The sequence below is a fragment of the Camelus dromedarius genome, chromosome 15 (genome assembly GCF_036321535.1).
Source record: "Camelus dromedarius isolate mCamDro1 chromosome 15, mCamDro1.pat, whole genome shotgun sequence".
In the NCBI taxonomy this organism is placed as follows: Eukaryota; Metazoa; Chordata; class Mammalia; order Artiodactyla; family Camelidae; genus Camelus; species Camelus dromedarius.
Window position 1 is genome coordinate 10,715,926 of NC_087450.1, and position 18,104 is coordinate 10,734,029.

Here is an 18,104-nt window from a genome sequence, read left to right on the forward strand (position 1 = left end):
CTCTATGGTAGCGGCGGTGTCAGAGAGACACGCTTCTAAAGACAGGAAGCCGATTTGGGGCGGATGGTGGGAACTCTTAGCTGGCCTGGGGTCTTCGGGGAGCCGAGCGGAGGGAGGTAGGGCCTGGGGGCTACCTCGCTTCATCCCACCTCGGCTTGGGCTCTTTGGGCCACTGGGGCCTGTGCAATCGCCTTTCCTCCTCCGGGATTCCCCGCATCGCTTCGTGACTCAGCCTTGGGGTTCCCCTTACCTGCTCCATGATACCCTCCCGGCACCACGTGACCCCCCCATCCCATCATGACCCAGACTCAGGGGTCTCTCCCAGTGCCTCATAACAGCGCCTCCAACCCCCACAGGAATCTCCGCCGTCGTCTGTTTCCCGTGAGCCTGGTGATTCGGGCGTCTGTCCCCTGGGATGTTCCGCCGGGAGCGCGCCATTCCCTTTCGAGGCTCGGCGGCCGCCCTGTGCAACAACCTCTGTGTGCTGCAGCAGCCGGTCCGCAACCTCACACATATTGGCGTAGTCCATGGACCCGGCGCCCAGCTTCTCAGCGCTGCTCCTGAGGGGGTGCCCTTGGCCCAGCGCCAGCTCCACGCTAAGGAGGGCGCTGGCGTGAGCTCCCCATTTATCACCCAGGTGAGCCATGGAGTTGGGAGCGGTGCTGCTGAAACCAGCCCTCACCCAGCCCTTCCTCTCCAAACCCCTAGGAAGAGGCCTTGTCTAGCCGTCTGAATTCCTGTTCTGACCACTTCTCCCTGCTCTGACTCACCGCCCTCCAGGTCCACTGGTGTGTCCTCCCTTACCGAGTATTGCTGGTACTCACTTCACATTGAGGAATACAGGTAAGAAGAGGACCTTCCTGCCCTCCCCAACTAGAGTCTTCTCACCTTCTCCCCAAGGCCCCTAGACCTTTCCCCCATTTACCTCTAAGCATTTCGAAACTTTTCATGTGCTTAGCCCCCTCCTCTTTGTTTCTCATTTTCTCTCCTTCCCTGTTTTTCAGTTCTCAGGTGCCATCTCCAATATCTGCCCCTTTACTAGTTGCATGTCCTTGGGTAATTTAATTGACTTCTCAGAGCCTCAGTGTCCTCCTCTGTGAAATGGGGATAAAAGTATTGCCGACCCTCCAGGGTGGTTTTGAGGATTAATTGGGCTAAGGCTAACATGAGTACGCGGAGTAGTCAGCACAGAGCTCAGCAAAGGTCAGCTGAGTTGTGACCCCATCCTCACCCCATCTTCTAGATGTACAAGTCTGATGGCTCCGTCATGGTCTATTGACACGCCCTGGACTCTGGAGATGCCTCTCTAGGTGCCTGTGGGACTGCGTGGGGCAAGGGTAGGGAGTGTTTGCGGGGATGGGGAGATGCTATTTCTAATAGTTTTCCCCTCTCATACTTAGTACAGGCTGTGTTTGCCCGAGGAATTGCTGCCAGTGGTCACTTCATCTCTGTGGGTGAGGGGGCCGAGGACAGGGCATTGTGGGGTGCTGGGGCATAGGGGTGTGTGCTTTGGCCAGGAAGATGCTGATCTGAGGAAACTGGAGGGTTAGAGGGAAGGGTGGGAGTGAAGGGGGGTCTGAAGACTCCAAAAAGCCGTGGAGGGGTTCAGAGGGGCAGGGTGGGATAGGATAAGGGTGGTGAATATAGGGGCAAGGCTGGTTGGAGCAGTGAGAGGTGGGTTTGTTACTAAGGTCTCTGGAATGGAGGAAGTGCTGAGTGTGGGGGCTGGGGACCTGGGAGGATCAGGAAGCCATCAGTGGAGCACTGCTTCTGCAGGAGCGTGGTCAGGCCGGGTACTGGTGTTTGACATCCCAGCCAAGGGTCCCCACATCGTACTAAGTGAAGAGCTGGCTGGACACCAGACACACCAGTCACAGACATTGCCACCGAGCCCGCCCAGGGCCAGGTAAGTGGATTTCGCCTACCTGTTCCAGTGAGTCTGGGGGCCTTCCCCGCCTTGGGAGGCAGGAGACCTGGGTTCAAGCAGCTGGATGACTTTAGGCAAATTGCTAGACTCTCCTAGGCTTCAGCAACCTCAGATCCAGTGACAGCGCCAGGGCTGCTTTCCATTTACATGGCATTCAGTCGTTTTCTAACACTTTACAGTGCTGGTGTGAACTGAAGAGTTGGGGCAGATAGTTTCTGAGATGCTTTCCAGCTCTGACATGTGTAGCTTCCTTCTCTGAACCTGGGCGAGTCCTGCCTCTTCAGGCCACCCCCAGTGCCACCTCAGGAAGCCACCCCCCTATTCCAGCTCCCACTGGTCTCCCTCAGCTGAGCCTTGAATTGATACTGCCCTCAGAGACAAGTCCTGTCTCCCCAGCTGGGTCTTAAGCGTCTTGGGAACAGGGTATGTATCTTCTAATTTGCATCCTGCGCTGCACCTGCCACAGAGCTGGGCCCGTGGGCTGTGTCTGCTGCTTGGGGTTAGGGGCTCTCGGGACGCCCAGAGTCTAGTCGTGACTCTGAGTGCCTCACTGCAAGACCTCCAGAAGGTCATGACACTGTGGCCTGTTTCATCATCCATCCAGTGAGGACGATTATATACCCTCTCCTAACGCCTGGCGTGTGTGTTCAGTCCGGGGTGGGGAGTAAGACTCTCTAGGGAATACAAGGAAAGTGTTTTATGCTTCCTGAGGGGAGCCTCCAGCTGCCAGCGAGGGCTCCGCACCTTGCCCTTTCCCCGGAGAGGCAAAGATGCGAATTCTGCCTCCCTTCCCCTCCTGCCCCGTGTACAGGACCCAGCAGGGGAGAAAGGGAAGGGCTGATCCTGCCTTTCCCCTCAGGACTGCGTGGCTGACATGGTGACAGCTGATGACTCAGGCTTGCTGTGTGTCTGGCGGTCAGGGCCTGAATTCAAATTACTGACCCGAATTCCAGGATTCGGGTAGGTGAGGCAGAAGGGGGCTGAGGCCTTCCTGAGGTAGCTTCAGGGTGGGAGTGGGCCCGGGTCTGGGAAATCAAAGTGGAGTATCACCCTTGCAGGGTCCCGTGCCCTTCCGTGCAGCTGTGGCAGGGGACCATAGCCCCAGGCTATGGGGACGGGCAGGTGCGTCTGTACGAAGCCAGTACAGGAACTCTGCACGTCCAGATCAACGCGCACGCCTGGGCCGTCTGTGCCCTGGACCTGGCTCCCGACGTGGGCAAGGTCAGTCTCCTCCTCCATCCCTCTATAACCTTGTTCCTGGTGCTGGAATGTTCAGAGGAAGTCCACAGGCTTATCTCTGCCACTCAGTGTAGCCCCCTCTCCGGGCGCCTGGGTTGGGTGCAGCCTGTATCAGTCACCTGTCAGCGTGTTCCGACTCCCACTGGTCCTCCCTGTGTTTTTTTTTTTTTTTTTATAGCTACCCTCTGCGGCTGAAGACACCTTTGTACACATCTGGAAGCTGAGCAGAAGCCCAGAGAGTGGCTACATTGAGGTGTGTGTTGTGAGAGGAGCGGAGTGCGGGCCCAAGCGTGAGGCCGCAGGCCCTGAGCAGCCCTCCTCTCCCCTAGGTGGAACACTGTCATGGTGCGTGTGTGCCGGACACCCAGGTGTGTGGTGCCCGATTCTGTGACCCCTCGGGCAGCTCCTTTGCTGTGACTGGCTATGACCTCGCTGAGATCCTGAGATTCAGCAGCATGCGAGAGAGCAGCAGCCCTCCTTCCCCCCTGTGGTATTACTTATAAAGTTCCCCCCCCACCCAGCCCGTGTCTGACTCCTCAGCATCACAGCATACTCACGTCCAGGTGAACCGAGCTCCAGGGTTGGGGGATGGGACGGGTCCCGACCAAGCCGAGAGGCAGCCGTCCAGAAGCAGGTGGAGGCTGCTGTTAAATAGCTTTAATGGCTGACGCGGGGTCACGAGGGCGGGACGTTCCCTCCCGGGGCTCTTCAGTGCCATCCTCAGAGCCGGTTAGTGCAGGGGGGTAGGGCAGGGGTGGTTCCAGTTTTCTCCCAGGAGGGGTTTGGGGGGTCTCAGCCAGTCCTGGGAGCAAGTCCCTCAGCACCATGGCAGCCACAGCTTAAGAGGGGCTTCTGCTCCCCTTCCCCAGCCCACCCCCAGTCCAACAAAGGGAGGGAGGCCAGGCTGGCCAGTCTGCTCCAAACAGCTCTGTACCTACAGCCAGCCGCACACAGGTCATCTTCTCTTCGGGCCAGATTCTGCTGCCAGCACCTTTCTCACACTGGTGACTGGAGCCACGTGTGGGGTGGGCCTTTGCTGCAGAGGCCTCTGGACCGTGGGGATTGCTGTGGGGGGAGAGGGGCAACCGAGCGAGAAGCCCCAGGGGAGTGGTCTGGGGGGACAGCATCCAGGGAGAATGTTCGAGGTCTCCCCCAGGGCAGGGAATGGATCCGGGCTGGGGCTGGGGCCACTGAAGCAGGCGAGCATGAGTCAGGCAGGGCAGGCCAGTCTGTAAACATTGCTAGCCAGAGTGGGGGTGTCTCCAGTCTTGCACCCTCCCGCTGGGCCAGGATGTCTGTCACCGCTGCGATGTCATCCAGCGGCTCAATAGCTGTGGCACCAGGAAGTGGTTGAGGGGAGGGGGCTAGTCAGCGTTTAGGCCCCAGACCGCCCCAGCCCTGAGCATCACCTGTCACTGTAGGAAAGCAAAGCCTGGATCCCAGCCGAGATCGTGTTATCCTGCAGGAGCGGCCCCTCATCTGGGCCCCCTGGGGCCACAGATTCTGACAAGTCTACAGGATATGGGGGGCAGGGTGGACAGGGAGATGGGGGTGGGCAGAAGTGGATGAAGAAATCAAGAAAGAGGAGAACGAAAGCAGAGCCAGGCAAGTGAAGGGTCAGAGGGAGAGACAGGAATCCGCGTGCAGGAAGGAAACAGAAAAGAAGAAATTAGAAGAATCCGTGAAATGAATCTGGGTGTATGGGGTTTTGTTTTGAACTTTGGTGGAGGTGGCGTTAAGAAGAGTTGGAGAAAGAAAGGAATACAGCAGAACTGGTGGGACTTGGGTCTCCAGAGTTCTGCCTTAGCCCAAAGTGTGCTTCCTCTCTGTTTCCATCATCTAGGCTCCCGTGAAGCCCCCAACTCAACTTCCCGTTAGATCCCAGGACGCACTTTCACTCACCCATCTCATGGTACAAGGACCCCTGCTTGGCCAGTACTTGGGGTGGTTTCCGGGGAGCAGAGCTTTCAATTTGCATTATTTCATCACAGCACTGCCTCCACTGACCTGAAGGGAGAGCACTGATGGGGGTGAGTAGGGGAGGATTGTGATGAATTCTAACAGATAACCTAGGACCAACAGTATGGAAGCTGCAGAGATGTATTTCAACAAAACAAAAAAGTTCCTTACTGAGAGATTCCAAGATGAAACGGGATGGACGCCTTATATGCATGCAGTAATTTCCCCACTATTAGAAATGTGCAAGTCCAGACCAGCCACTGGGCAAGGATATTTTAGATGGAACTCAACTGTCACAGGGGTAACCAGACTAGAATCACAGCATGTTAGATCTGAAAGGAATCTTAGAGATCTTCTAGTCCAGTCTGCTATTTTATAGGCCTGGACAGGGAAGCAGCCCAGTTTGCTGTGGAGAGCAGGGCGCAGAGCACGGTCTCCTTCAATCCAGTGATCCACATCCTTGCTGCTCAAAGTGTGTGTGGTCCACGGACCAGCAGCTTCAGCATCACCTGGGAAACAAAATCTGTATTTTATTGAACAAGACCCCCGCCACCTCCCCCCAGCATGGTTTTAAGGTAATTGCAGAGGTGCAAAAGTAAAGCAGGAACAAGCAAATGCTTCTTCAGCGTCTAGCCTCTACAGGTGTCACATCAGGGGAACTGCACCTCTTCAGAGAGAGGAAATGGAAAGTCACATGGAAAGGGTGTGGAGGAGTGTCAGAATCCACGTGAGAAGGATTGGGACCAAAGATGCCATCAATCTGCTCTGGCCCCCAAGGTCTCTGCTGAAGGGACAGCATGTGGGCTTTACAAGAACCATATCTAGAAGTGGCACAACCCACATCCCACTGGCCAGGGCCAGGTCATGATTTACATCAAGCGTCTAATGCCTCCCAAGTTGTGTTCTACCAAAGGCTGGTGGTGCCAGAGGAAGCTGGAATGGGGCTAGGAGGTGGCTCTGGACCCAAGGTGCCTGTGTCTGCCCAGAGTCTCTGGGCCCCCCTACGGGGACCCTAACCAGATGCTGTCTCCACAAAGCCCACAACTGCATTTCTAAACAAAGGTCACATTTCATCTCACAGCCCATCTCCCAGGGCTGGTGCCTTTAGACTGAGGTTCCCCGCATACCTCAGGAAGACACTGCATAGCTCCCTGCCCCTCTCCAGATGGGAAACAAATGATCCCCTGCTGCTTGCTTTACTATGAGTCAATCGGAAGTTATTTATTTTCTAAAAGTATAAAAACACATACAAAAATGGACTCACTCTTGGCTAGAATGAGATAATACCATTGTAACGAACATCCCTGTGGGCAAGGCCACTGTGGAGAAAGGACTGCTCCCAAACTGTTAGTAATCTTGGTCATCACTATGCCCAGGACTCTAAATTACACATTGACAACAGGCTAAGTTTTATTAAACCAGACTCATAAAAGTAAGGACTGTGCTCCTCCAGGCTGATAAAATATAATTCCAAGGCTCTGAGGAAAATACTTGTATGATGTCAGTCCCAAGGAACTTTTCTCCCCAAGAGTTGATTGGTCACTTTCTGTGGAAGAAAAGAAAGGCAGGAAAGAAGTTAGATACCCCTGCCGTCAGAGGCAGACGGCCACTCCTCACCCCAGACGTGTCGCTGAGGAGACCAGCGTGGTTCTCCCCAAACCTTATTTCTCTTTCCCAGCAACAGAAATGATGGTAATTATACAAAAAAATACTTCCTGAAGTGTTTAGGAAAGATGATCTACAGTGTATTATAGTCTGTACAGAAATGTAACAGTAGTTATAATCTTAAGAGACTAATCCATCCATCAGTTCACAAACTCACAAGCACAGTGAGGGCCTCGGCTCGGGCCTCCCCGCCTGAGGGAGCCCAGCCTGGGCTCCGGCATGTGCTCCAGAAGGAGTTCTCCAGCCTCACATCGGCCTGGTATGAGCTCATCTTTTGGTTTCTGACTTTCAGAGTCCTCTGGGGGTGAAGTGGAGGGTTGGGAAGGAAATGAGAACAGTGAAGGATCTGGACCTTTAGGCACAGTAGCCCATCTGCTTTCTTCAGGAATTAATTGGTAGCAAGTCCCCTGGCTTGTGAGGCTCTGGGACTTGCAGCACCACTGGTTCCACGGGGGCAATGGGCAGGAAGTGGTGGTGGCTTCCAGGATCTGACTCCTCAAACTGTCAGCTCTTATGCCACACTTGGACATTTCCCAATTTATCTGAAAAGTTCTAGCGGTATACGATTTACCTACAAGGGGCATAAAACTATCACTTGGGCCTCTGGAACAAAAGCTCAACAATTCCGATGTAGGCATTTCCAGCATGATGTCTGAACTGACTCCTAAGTATGAAATTTGCTTTCACTCCAAATGTCTGCCTGGGAGGTGCCTTCTTTAGATCTGCCTTTTGAGATTTTTAAATTTGAAATCTAGCTGCAGGTGCTTTAATCTTTTAAATTTCAGCAGTGGTACAGTGTGTCATGAGCTTAAGTTCACTCTGCAAATACAGTTAATGCAAACAGGTCAGATGGATTTTTCTCACTTTCTCTTTCCCCTGACAAACCTCACCAATCCTGCTCTAGGAATGACTGACCTTCTTGTACAGCTGGGCTCGCAGCCGGTATGACTTATATTCCGATCTCCTCTTTTCCTCTTCTCTTTTTTTCTGAACTTCTGGAAGCTGCTCATAAATCCTTAGGAATGGCACCAATGGAAAGACAGAAAGCAGTGAGTTCACCTGACCACACAGGCCCACGATCGCTGCTCACCACATCGCCCTAAGCTCTACTGCCCTCCAGCCACTCAGCCCCTCAGGCAGGCCATGGGCCTGCTGGGTGCCCAGCTTCCTGTTAGGCACTTGGATCCAAAGAACCCTGGGCTGGAGTGCTCACGATCTGGAGAGGGATACAGGGGAATAAAAACACAATAAAATCCTGCTGATAGTGATTATTCTGGGAAAGGAGTGGGACAAAGGAGTGGAGATAAACTTCTTTCATTCTATATGCAAAGATGTATGGCTACAATATAAGATAATGCCTATGTATTGCTATCATTTTTAAACATGGAAAATAATGTGAAAGAAAAATATAATAATGGTCATATCTACAAAATTCTACATAGAGTTACAGGAAAAGAAAAAACTTATTCTGACTGAAGGAGGTCAGGGAAGGTTAAGCCTGAGGTGGGTCTTGAAGACTAGTTAGGAGCAGAAACGGGAGTGAGTGAGTGGGGGTGGGGGTGGGAAGGAGTGTTGGTAAGAACAGAGTCGAGGCTTCCAAAGACCCACGGACCACACTTTGAGAATTGCTTGATTAAAGCATCCCTTTGAATTACCTATAAGGAAAGGGTTTACCAAATGGAAAGTGAAAACAAGATTTCAAGAAGAATGCTTTTATTACTGAAGGTAAATTGTTTTCAAGCACTATGTGGGCTATAAAACTGGTCTTATTAAAGGAAGTCTCTAATGAATCCCTAAAAGGTAACCAACCCTTTACTCAGTTACTCCATGGCAGTCTCACGAGCAATGTATACATATCTCTAATTAATTAATTAATAGCCAATGAATGCAATGGCACAAAATTCAAAAAGTATAAAAAGGTAAAAAATTAGTCTCTCTCCTGCCTCTGCACTCTAGTCACTCAGTTCTTTTTCCCAAAGACAACCACTATCACCAGTTTTTTGGGTGTCCTTCCACAGATAGTCTGTGCATACAAAAATACACCCATCTATGTAAGCACAAGCACTTCTTTTCAAAAACTACAGACAGTAGCAGCATACATATGCTTCTGAAATTTGGTTTATTTTTTAAGCCTAACTTACTATATCTTGGAGACTATCCCCTTATCTATCACTGTATTGGATAAATTTCTAGAAAAAGGACTGCTGAGATAAAGGGTAAGGCCCCAAATAAGTATTTAACTTTATTTCAAAGTAGTTTTTATTTATATTTAAGTTTCTAACAAAGACAAGAGTAAAGCATGCAAATTAGTGGCAATGCTTTGTATCTTTTGTAAATGAATCATCTATACCATGATTGCTCTTTTTCATCTCTTTTTCAGAGCCATAAATGAGAAACTACTTTTAAAATTAATTTTCTCATGATGTTTTAACTACAGCATAATGCCTTTATTCTGAGGCCAAGCCTGAGCTCCTGACCAGTTGGTGGCCTGATTTATCCTTTTATAGTTACTTATTCTTTTGGCCTTACCGTTTAGATCTCTGAATCATTTCCTTCTTTCCAATAGGCCTTTTCTTTTGGGCAGCCAGGAAGCCTAAGCAAGAGAAGAAGCAGTTCTTAGTGGATTGTCTTTTTTTTTTTAATTGAGGTCTAGTGGATTTACAATATTACATTAGTTTCAGGTGTACAACATAGTGATTTACAATCTTTAAAATTTATACTCCATTTAGTTATTATAAAAATATATTCCCTGTGCTGTACAACATATCCTTGTAGCTTATTTATTTTATACACGGTAGTTTGTACCTCTCAGTCCCTTATCCCTACCTTGTCTCTCCCCACTGGTAACCACTAGTTTGTTCTCTATATCTGTGAGTCTGTTTCTTTTTTGTTATATTTACTGGTTTTATTTTTTCAGATTCCACATGTAAGTGGTGTAATACAGCGTTTGTCTCTGTCTGTCTGACTTATTTCACTTGGCATAATATCCTCCAGGCTGATGCATGTTGTTGCAAAAGGCAAAATTTCATCCTTTTTTTATGGCTGAGCAGCAATGGTGTCACCCACATCAGCCCCTAAAAACTGAAGGGCCTGCGCCTTGATTTTTCTCTATGTTTCCATACCAGTCCCTGTGAGCAGAAGGACACTTGCCCTGATTTATTTTTGTGTTTGTTTCAAAGGTACCTGGCATTTGGCAGAGATGTTTCGCAGCTGTACCTTGAGAGATATACAGTGGTCAACTCCCCAGACCGGTTCTGACTTGACCACAAGAATGAGCCTGCACAGATGAGCACAGGTGAGACTGGGATGGGTCTGAAAGTTACCACTGCTTCATTACCATGCTGACAGCTCGGCCCAGAAGGGTGATTTGTACTCTGCAAGGCACAGTCTGTGCCATGTGCAAAGGACCATGGGAGACTGCGCATGCCTGGCTGCCCCTGAAAACTCTGCCCCTCTCCTCAAGCCCTAATGACCTATCTGCCTCTTAACCCTTAAATTCCCTTACTCCTCTCCCTTCAGGGAGAAAGTATCTTTGAGCGTGAGCTCTCCCTTCTGCACTTCTTGATCAAGGAATAGTTTCTGCTCTGCTATATTGAACCTGGTCTTGTTTAACTGACGTTTGTGATTCAGGGCAAAGGACCTACTGAGGGGTCCCCAACCCTTAGGGGATCAGTGACAGTGGGTTACCTCTTCATAAGGAAGGGTGTGTTGCTGAAGAGCTGTGAGAGGCTGCAGCTGCGGCTTTGTGCCCCATCCTGAGCTGGCAGTGCTGGGCGGTGAGCAATGGCCAAGGCCAAGGCTACACCATGATGACTGTGACAGCAGCCTGAGGGCTTCTGAAGATAACAACACCGCAGCACAGACTAGACAGTGCAAATCCAAACACTGACCAGTTTATAAGTAAGCCAGCGGTGAAAGCATCAGGTAGGACTTCATAGTTTTCTCACAGCTTTCATGTGTCATTTTATTGAGATCTTCCATCTAGCATAACTGTTAAGAGCACAGACTTCAGTGCCAGCCCACTTAGGTTCAAATCCCAGCTTATAAGGTGTGTAATATTGGGCAAGGTACTTCATCTCTTTTTGCGTCAGTTTTCTCATCTGTGAAACAGGCATATTAATAGTATCCACCTCAGAGAGGTGTTGTAAGCATTAAACAAGAACAGTGTCTGGACAAAACATAAGGGCTATAAAAGTTTATCATTATTGCCACTCTATGAAGTAAGCCAGCCTGGAATCAGCTTCTCCTCACTGTAAACATTATACTTTTGCAATTTACTTGCTCATGATGACAGAGCTGGTTTTTAAAAACACCCTTTTTTTTTGGGTGCACACTGTCATTTTTGAGATGGAGTGACAGGGCAAGAATAAATGGGCTTATTTGGATCATGAAGGTGCTGAGAGTTAAACTGGGCAGATTCTGCTACCAAAAGAGATTTGAGTCTCGGTGAGGAAAGTCACTTTCTGACCATATAACTTGCCTGGCATTGAGCAGTGCTCCCTTGCATGAAGCAGACTTTGCCCTCTCTGCCCAGAAACAGGAAGGTGGACAGGCGGAGCGTACCTCTCTTGGGGAGCAGGGGGTGCACGGGGCCCCGGCAGCCCTGCCATCCCTGCCCAGTGTTGAACAGTGCGTCCCGCTCGCTCTGCAGCATGTTCTGCATCTTCCTCTCCTGGACTATTAACTTCAGGCGCTTTATCCGTTCCCCGGAGCGGGAGATGAAGTCAGGTCTGTGAAGGTGAAGTGATTCCTGAGGAGAAAAAGTCCCCAACTTCATGTTAATGGTGCAGTCTTTTCTCCAAGGGCCCAGAAAACAGTGCCTGTCTAACAGGTCTGGAAAGCCTGTTTGCAAAGTACGGAAGATGTCTAGAGTTGAAGAATGGTCAGACAACTCCCTGCGGGGGAGAGCTCCAGCAGGAAAATCAGAGGGATCAAAGAACTGACTTTGGAATAAGTCAAGAACCAAGACTGTGGCAATTACAAGTCTCCCCAGTGTTGATGGGACAGAGCTCGGCCCACTGTGCTGTTTTAAATTTCCCTTCAAACAAATCCATCATTAAATAACAATTCCTTTAGCTCCCTGGGTACTTGTAAAGAAGAGGCTTGGTGCCTTTAAAACTTCATGTTAAGCAGAAATAGGAGTCATGTAAACGGGGGAACAGATACAAGGCTGACACAAACATCAGGCCTCTACTGCACTCCACGTGCAGGTTTCTATCTACAAACCCAGTGAGCAGCTACACAACACCCATCCCTGCCTTGTCCCCAGATACTGAGGGCGACACACTGCTTGTGATGGATAACAGTAAGGCAGCCTTTGATCAATGAGTGTGGAAACAGATGAGCTGTGGAGGTGCTAGAAACAAGGCTCACAGGACTGCACTTCAGAAGGCCAAGTCACAGATTTAACTTTTCTGTATCTTGCCCTTTCTTCCTCCTTAAGCATATGGCTAAAATTAACTCAGTGTCACTGCACCTGCAGGGTCACTCTCACAAATGGCTTCAGTGGCTCTCTGCCCAGGCCTGCTAGTGAGCTGGGGCTGTCCATGGGCTGTCCCTGCCAGTTCTGCTCCCGTAGTGGCTCCCTCCAGGGTTTGGTACTGGTGATGGGTGCAAACCAGGCGACACCAGGGCCGTGAAGCATGGGCAGGTTTTCCTTCTTAGGAACAGACTTCACATTTTCCACAGGAACAAACCATGAAACTCCTACAGGAAATATTTTTAAGAAAGAAAGAAGATTTTTCATTTTTCTCATCAGAGATATGTGCATAATAATACAGTCTCTCAGGGACCCTGCTCTCAAGAGGTCACCAGCATGCCCCGAAGTCTGCTTAACTACAGGTATGACTCCGTAATTGTAGGGCTGGATACAGTCAGCCCCCTGCATCTGTGCATGTGGAACCCTTGGATTCAGAGGGCAGTCTGTACTACGCCACTCTACATAAAGGACTTGAGCATTCATGGATTTTGGCATCCACGAGGGGTCCTGGAACCAATCCCCTGCAGATGTGCAGGGATGACTGTACTTTGAAAATTTGCCAAGATGGTGCTGGGGGACGGTGGGGTCTATACTGAGTCATTTAGAAACAAAGAACCTTAGCATTGCAAGAGACTTGAAATTCACTAGTTTTTCTGCTAGGAAAGTGAGAATCATAAACTGACCTTCACAGCAACTCTGCTTGTTCTTCCTTAACTTTTTGTCTCCAATACAATTGGTAAGGAGCTTTTTCTCTTCTATTTTTTCTTCTGACCAAGAAGTCACATCACTGTCCTCTTCTACTCTAGTCTTGCTCGAACTTGGAGTTGGGAAAGTCATTCCAACATCTCGAGTGTGTTTTCTGACACCATTCACAATCTCCAAGTTACCTGAGGGGAAAAATCACAGATTGTCTCTGGGAGCAGCCTTGAGACTTAGTTGGCAGGTGGAGTCACATAAAGCAAATGAAAATTTTTTAAGGCTTCAAAAATGCAGGCTACTGCCTCCTTTAGGTGGGTGAAGGGGTGTGAGCGAGAGAGGTCAGAGAGAGAAAGAGAGAAGGGGCTCTTACTTCTAAGTCGGTTTAGATATTAGAAGGAAAGAACTACTAATATGGATTTAATGGGAAAAGGATTTCAGTTCTGATCCCATGTGAAAAAGACAGTAAATTGTTACAGTCCTACTGCAGTTACCTAGGTAAGGAAGAGGTTGACAGATGGAAAGACATGACTTGAAGGGAAGATTTTTATCAAGGGGGAAGTTTATTCTTATTTTATAAAATCAAAAGATATAGAAAGTCAAAAAGTGACCTCCTTCCCACTCCTGTTCTCCATTAAGTTTATAACCCCATGATTCCAGATACATTTTTGCACACATTTAAGCATTTCTCTTCCTTCTTTTATTTTTTTAAATACATGTAGTAGCATGCTATATACTGTTCTGTACTTTGCTTTTTCTTTTTAATTATTTATCTTAGCGATCTTGATATATTAGTAGAAAAAGATTCCTCATTCTATGTAGGATTTCATTGCATGGATATAAAATAATGTATTTAACCATTTGGCCATTGATGGACATCTAAGTTGATTTAAATTTTCTGCTTAAACTAAATAATACTTCAGAGGTTAATGCTGTACACGTGTCATTTTGCTCCCATGCGCTGTGTATCTATAGGCTAAATCCCCAAAGTAAAAGTGCTGGGTCAAAGTAATTCTGATAGAAACTGCCAACTTATAAGTACTCCCAACTTATACCCCCACTAGAATGTAGTATTTCCTTACACTCTTGCCCACAAAATTGCTATTCAGCGTAGACTTCGGCAGAAATCTGACAGGTGAAGAACGGTGTCTGAGTATTATTTACATCTTTACTTCTTCTGTTGGGGGTAAGCTTGAGCATCTTATCACAGGTTTAAGAGCCACCTGTATTTCAATGGAAATGTTTAAAGTAACTTACCTGCTTGGACACCCTTGTTTAACATATGTACATTTTGCTTGATGCAAAAGGTAGAGGTCGAGTTCCAGAAACTACTGGTAGAAGATGAAACAGAGTCAGAAGAAATATGGTCTGTCACCTGGAAAAACCAAAGAGATCCTGTTATCATCGCCTGCAGTCAATGGCACAGTTACCCACAAGATAAGAAAACATACAAGTTGCCAAGAGCCCTTTCTAATCCCATTCAAATCGTTGAGATGAAGCTGCCAGGAAGCTTGTGACAATGTGAACACGCTGCTACAGACTGTGCGATAGAGAGGTGAGTGCTACCATAGTTGGATAAGGGTCTGAGCTGTTTTAAGAAGGTAAGACAACAAGAGTGGGTATGTTCCCAGGACTTGAAAAGACTCTGAAGAGGACGCTTGCCAAAGATTAGCCTGTTGGGTCTTCAGGATGGAAGTCTGACTTGATAGCAGCATAAAATTCTGATGAGATAAAGAGGGCAGGAGATAATTAAAGAGAATGAGTGAACTAGAGAATGCTTTCCAATAAGATTAGACATCTTATTCAAGGGTAAATGCCAAAGAGCTGAAAGGTCCCATGACAAGTCCTGAATGAGTGCAGTATTGCAAAAAGCACTTAAAGATTTGAGCCCAAAAGGTTTTTTTAGTTATGTTCAGAGCAAGTAGAGATTGCTCTACTAAAGGGAGCTGATGGTGGAAAGTTAGTAGATGACAAACATTATCAAAATATAGTTGGACAAATATGACATAAAATAGTATTTCTTGAACTTGTCCATCAGAACATCTTCTGGGAGCGTGTTCTAACCCAGAACAATGAATTGGAATTTCTAGGTGAGGGGCCTGGGCATCTATATTCTGAATAAATGCCAGGTGCTTGTCTACTTAAACAAGCTTGGAAGAGTAAATTGAAGCCCAAGTCAGGAAAGGAAATGGAGAGTATCCGCTTCCCTGAACAAATAAACTATATACTTCAGGGCCTTCAGGGAAACTGCAACAGAATCCTCAAGAGAGGAGCTATGCTTGATGTCTGGGGGTAGGAAGTATTTTAATTTTCAAAAAGATAAGCATTGCAAACTGGTGGGTTTAACCATGATGACCTGTAAAATTCCAGAATGGATCATAAACCTGATAATCTGCAAGCATTTGGAGTGTAAAAAAAAAAAAAAAAAGATTAGCAAATTTGAGCCAGGGCTCAGTAAGGCAGGCAGAATGCGCCCTGCCAGGCAAGTCTCGTTTTCCCCAGTAGGCACGGCCACTAATCGCAGACCAGAGGAATGTGCAGCAGAGTGCAACTCTACTACATTAAATAATAAATTTGATAAATATACATTTAATAATCTAATTAATAATTTAATTTGATAAATATACATTTAAATTTGATAAATACATTAAAATGACATAAATAAAAATACTAAATAATACATAAATAATAAAATAAAAAATAAAATACATTTAAAAAATAAATTTGAATAAAATGAGGGCAAGATGGACTTATACAGGTTGCATGACAATATAAAGTTGGTGGAGTTAGCTTTCCCATATAATGCACATCTGGAAGGACCTAAATGGCCATCAGGATCCCAAATAGTAAGAGGAATGATGGGCAGATGAAACAAGGGAGGATTGTAAAGCCCTATGCACTAGGCAGGAGGAATAGCAACAACTTTGATATAGTAGATAAAGCTGAGTCTGTAGTCCAAAGACTGAAGGCAGTCTCAGACCTGCTTTTACTAGCTGTCTCTACTGAGCAAGCCATAACCTCTGTACCAGTTTCTCCATCTAGAAGAGGGAACACCTGCATTTCTGAAATTACAGAAGTGTTACAAAGAACAAGTGATTTAGACTGCAAATGGTAAAAAACTAATATAGAACGATCACACTATTATGATGTTAAGTCAATATGTATGAGTACAGAAAGGGAGGTGAGGAGAGGTCACTGACCAACAATACACTATACTTTTTCAGATGTTAGAAAAAAAAAAAAAAAGAGGACACACACACGCACATACACACACACAACTGAATCACTAAGCTATACACCAGAAATTAACACAACACTGTAAACCGACTACAATTAAAAAAAGAAAAGGGAAAAAAAAGAATGCAGTATTTGGGAATAAATTTAACAACAGGCGTGCAAGGCTTGAATACTGAAAGCTACAAAACACTGGTGGGAGAAATTAAAGATCTAAATAAGTTGTGGGACATTCCACATAAGTCATTTAAAAATGGGCAAAAGATCTGAACAGACACTTCACCAAATAAGACAGAAAAGCGGCCAAAAGCATATGAAATAAGTGACATTATCAGTCATCAGGGACATACAAATTAGATTCACAATACCACTTCACACCCACTAGGATGGCTATAAAAATAATAATAATAATAAAAGAAGATGGGCAATACTAAGTGTTGACCAGGCAGTGGAGAAATCGGACACTTCACATATTACTGGTGGGAATGTAAAATAGTACAGCCACTTGGGAAAACCTTTGCCATTTTCTTAAAAACTAGACAAAACCTTACCATATGATTCACCAATTCTACTCCTGTATATATCCCAAAGAAATGACAACATATGCAAATGCAAACACAGAAACTTATGTAAATGTTCATAGCAGCATTATTCATATTATCAAAAAAAAAAAAAAAGAAACAATCGAAGTGTCCAACAACTGGCAATTGGATAAACAAAATGTGCTATAGCCATACAATGGAATTCTAACCAGCAATAAAAAGGAGCTACTGATACATACTATAAAATGGATAACCTTGAAAACATCGTGCTAAGCAAAAGCAGCAAGGTGCGAAAGACTAGATATTCCATGCCTTTATTTACACGAGATGTCCAGAAGAGGAAGGCAGACTGGAGGTTGTCTGGGGCTGGGAATGAGGACTGATTGCCAACAGGTACAAGGGGCTTTCCGAGGTGCCAGAAATGCTGTAAAACTGGATTGTGGTGATGATTGCACAACTTTGTAAGTTTACTAAAAATAACTGAATTCTACACATAAAATGGATGAATTTTATGGTATGCAAATTATACTTCAGTAAAGCTGTTTTAAAAATCACTGTAAAGACATGCAAGAACTAGTAACAGTGCTGTACACCAGAAATTGATACAGCGTTGTGAACTGACTATAATTCAATAAAAAAAAAACAACAAAACCTAGTAACAGTGAACAGCTCTGGAATGGAAAGATGAGTGCCTGGGGAACAGAAGAGAGGACACTCTTTATCAAAGACTCTTTCATACATTTAAAATTTTGTAACAGGTGATCTTATTACCAGTTTAAGAAGTGAGAATAAAGAAAACAAAAACATAGGGAAGAGTGCAGCAATGAGGTTTAATAGCTCAGGTGAGTTCAACAGGAGTAAAACATACTTTAGGCCACAGACAGGTTTGGCTTTCAGAAAGGAAGAGGAGACATCTGCTGTGTCAAGTGCTCTCACCATCTGAAGCACAGCATGCTTAGTGCAAAGGGACATGTTTAAAAACAGGAAATCAACAAACTTAGCAGACCCAGATGCTGCCAACTTAGGAAAAGGGAGCAGGAAGTATGACCTGTGAGGAATGGTTCACAGACTGTGGACCTGAGTGAAAATAGTTAAGGGAAGGGAGTGGGGACCTGAGATGTAGATGATTAGATCTATTTTCTGTGCCTTGAGAGAGCAGAACTGGAGACAGAGCCAGGAAATCTAATGCAGACAGAATGTGGATCTTTGTAAGTTTTTAAAACTTTTGCTGACCAGAACCTCAGACAAACGAAAGAGCTGCTGATGAGCAGCAAATGAGTGATGGAGCTGTCGAAGCAGAGGCTGAAGCACCTCGTGGGGCGGAGGCAGCGTAAGTGTTGATGGTTTCTTCCAAGAACAAGTC

General features: G+C 46.7%; 2 protein-coding genes across 2 annotated transcripts in view; one reads left to right on the forward strand and one right to left on the reverse strand.

Moving 5' to 3' along the window:
* The first annotated feature begins 8 nt into the window (after window positions 1-8).
* LOC116147141 (WD repeat-containing protein 54) lies at window positions 9-3,686 on the forward strand. The gene is given in 11 exon segments (XM_064494389.1): window positions 9-116; window positions 357-637; window positions 781-843; window positions 1,244-1,310; window positions 1,401-1,454; window positions 1,777-1,862; window positions 1,865-1,906; window positions 2,787-2,887; window positions 2,986-3,148; window positions 3,345-3,419; window positions 3,496-3,686. Coding segments are annotated over 10 exon segments (1,047 nt in total). The 5' UTR covers window positions 9-116; window positions 357-415; the 3' UTR covers window positions 3,670-3,686.
* A 117-nt stretch (window positions 3,687-3,803) lies between these two features.
* ALMS1 (ALMS1 centrosome and basal body associated protein) overlaps window positions 3,804-18,104 on the reverse strand; it is a 140,294-nt gene continuing 125,993 nt past the window's right edge. Inside the window, exons 18-25 of the mRNA XM_031467275.2 lie at window positions 14,223-14,340; window positions 12,953-13,156; window positions 12,267-12,496; window positions 11,354-11,540; window positions 9,320-9,383; window positions 7,706-7,805; window positions 5,069-6,671; window positions 3,804-4,497 (exon numbers count right to left, since the gene is read on the reverse strand). Coding sequence (XP_031323135.2) covers window positions 6,627-6,671; window positions 7,706-7,805; window positions 9,320-9,383; window positions 11,354-11,540; window positions 12,267-12,496; window positions 12,953-13,156; window positions 14,223-14,340 — 948 coding nt within the window. The 3' untranslated portion in view covers window positions 3,804-4,497; window positions 5,069-6,626. The remainder of the gene's footprint in view (window positions 4,498-5,068; window positions 6,672-7,705; window positions 7,806-9,319; window positions 9,384-11,353; window positions 11,541-12,266; window positions 12,497-12,952; window positions 13,157-14,222; window positions 14,341-18,104) is intronic.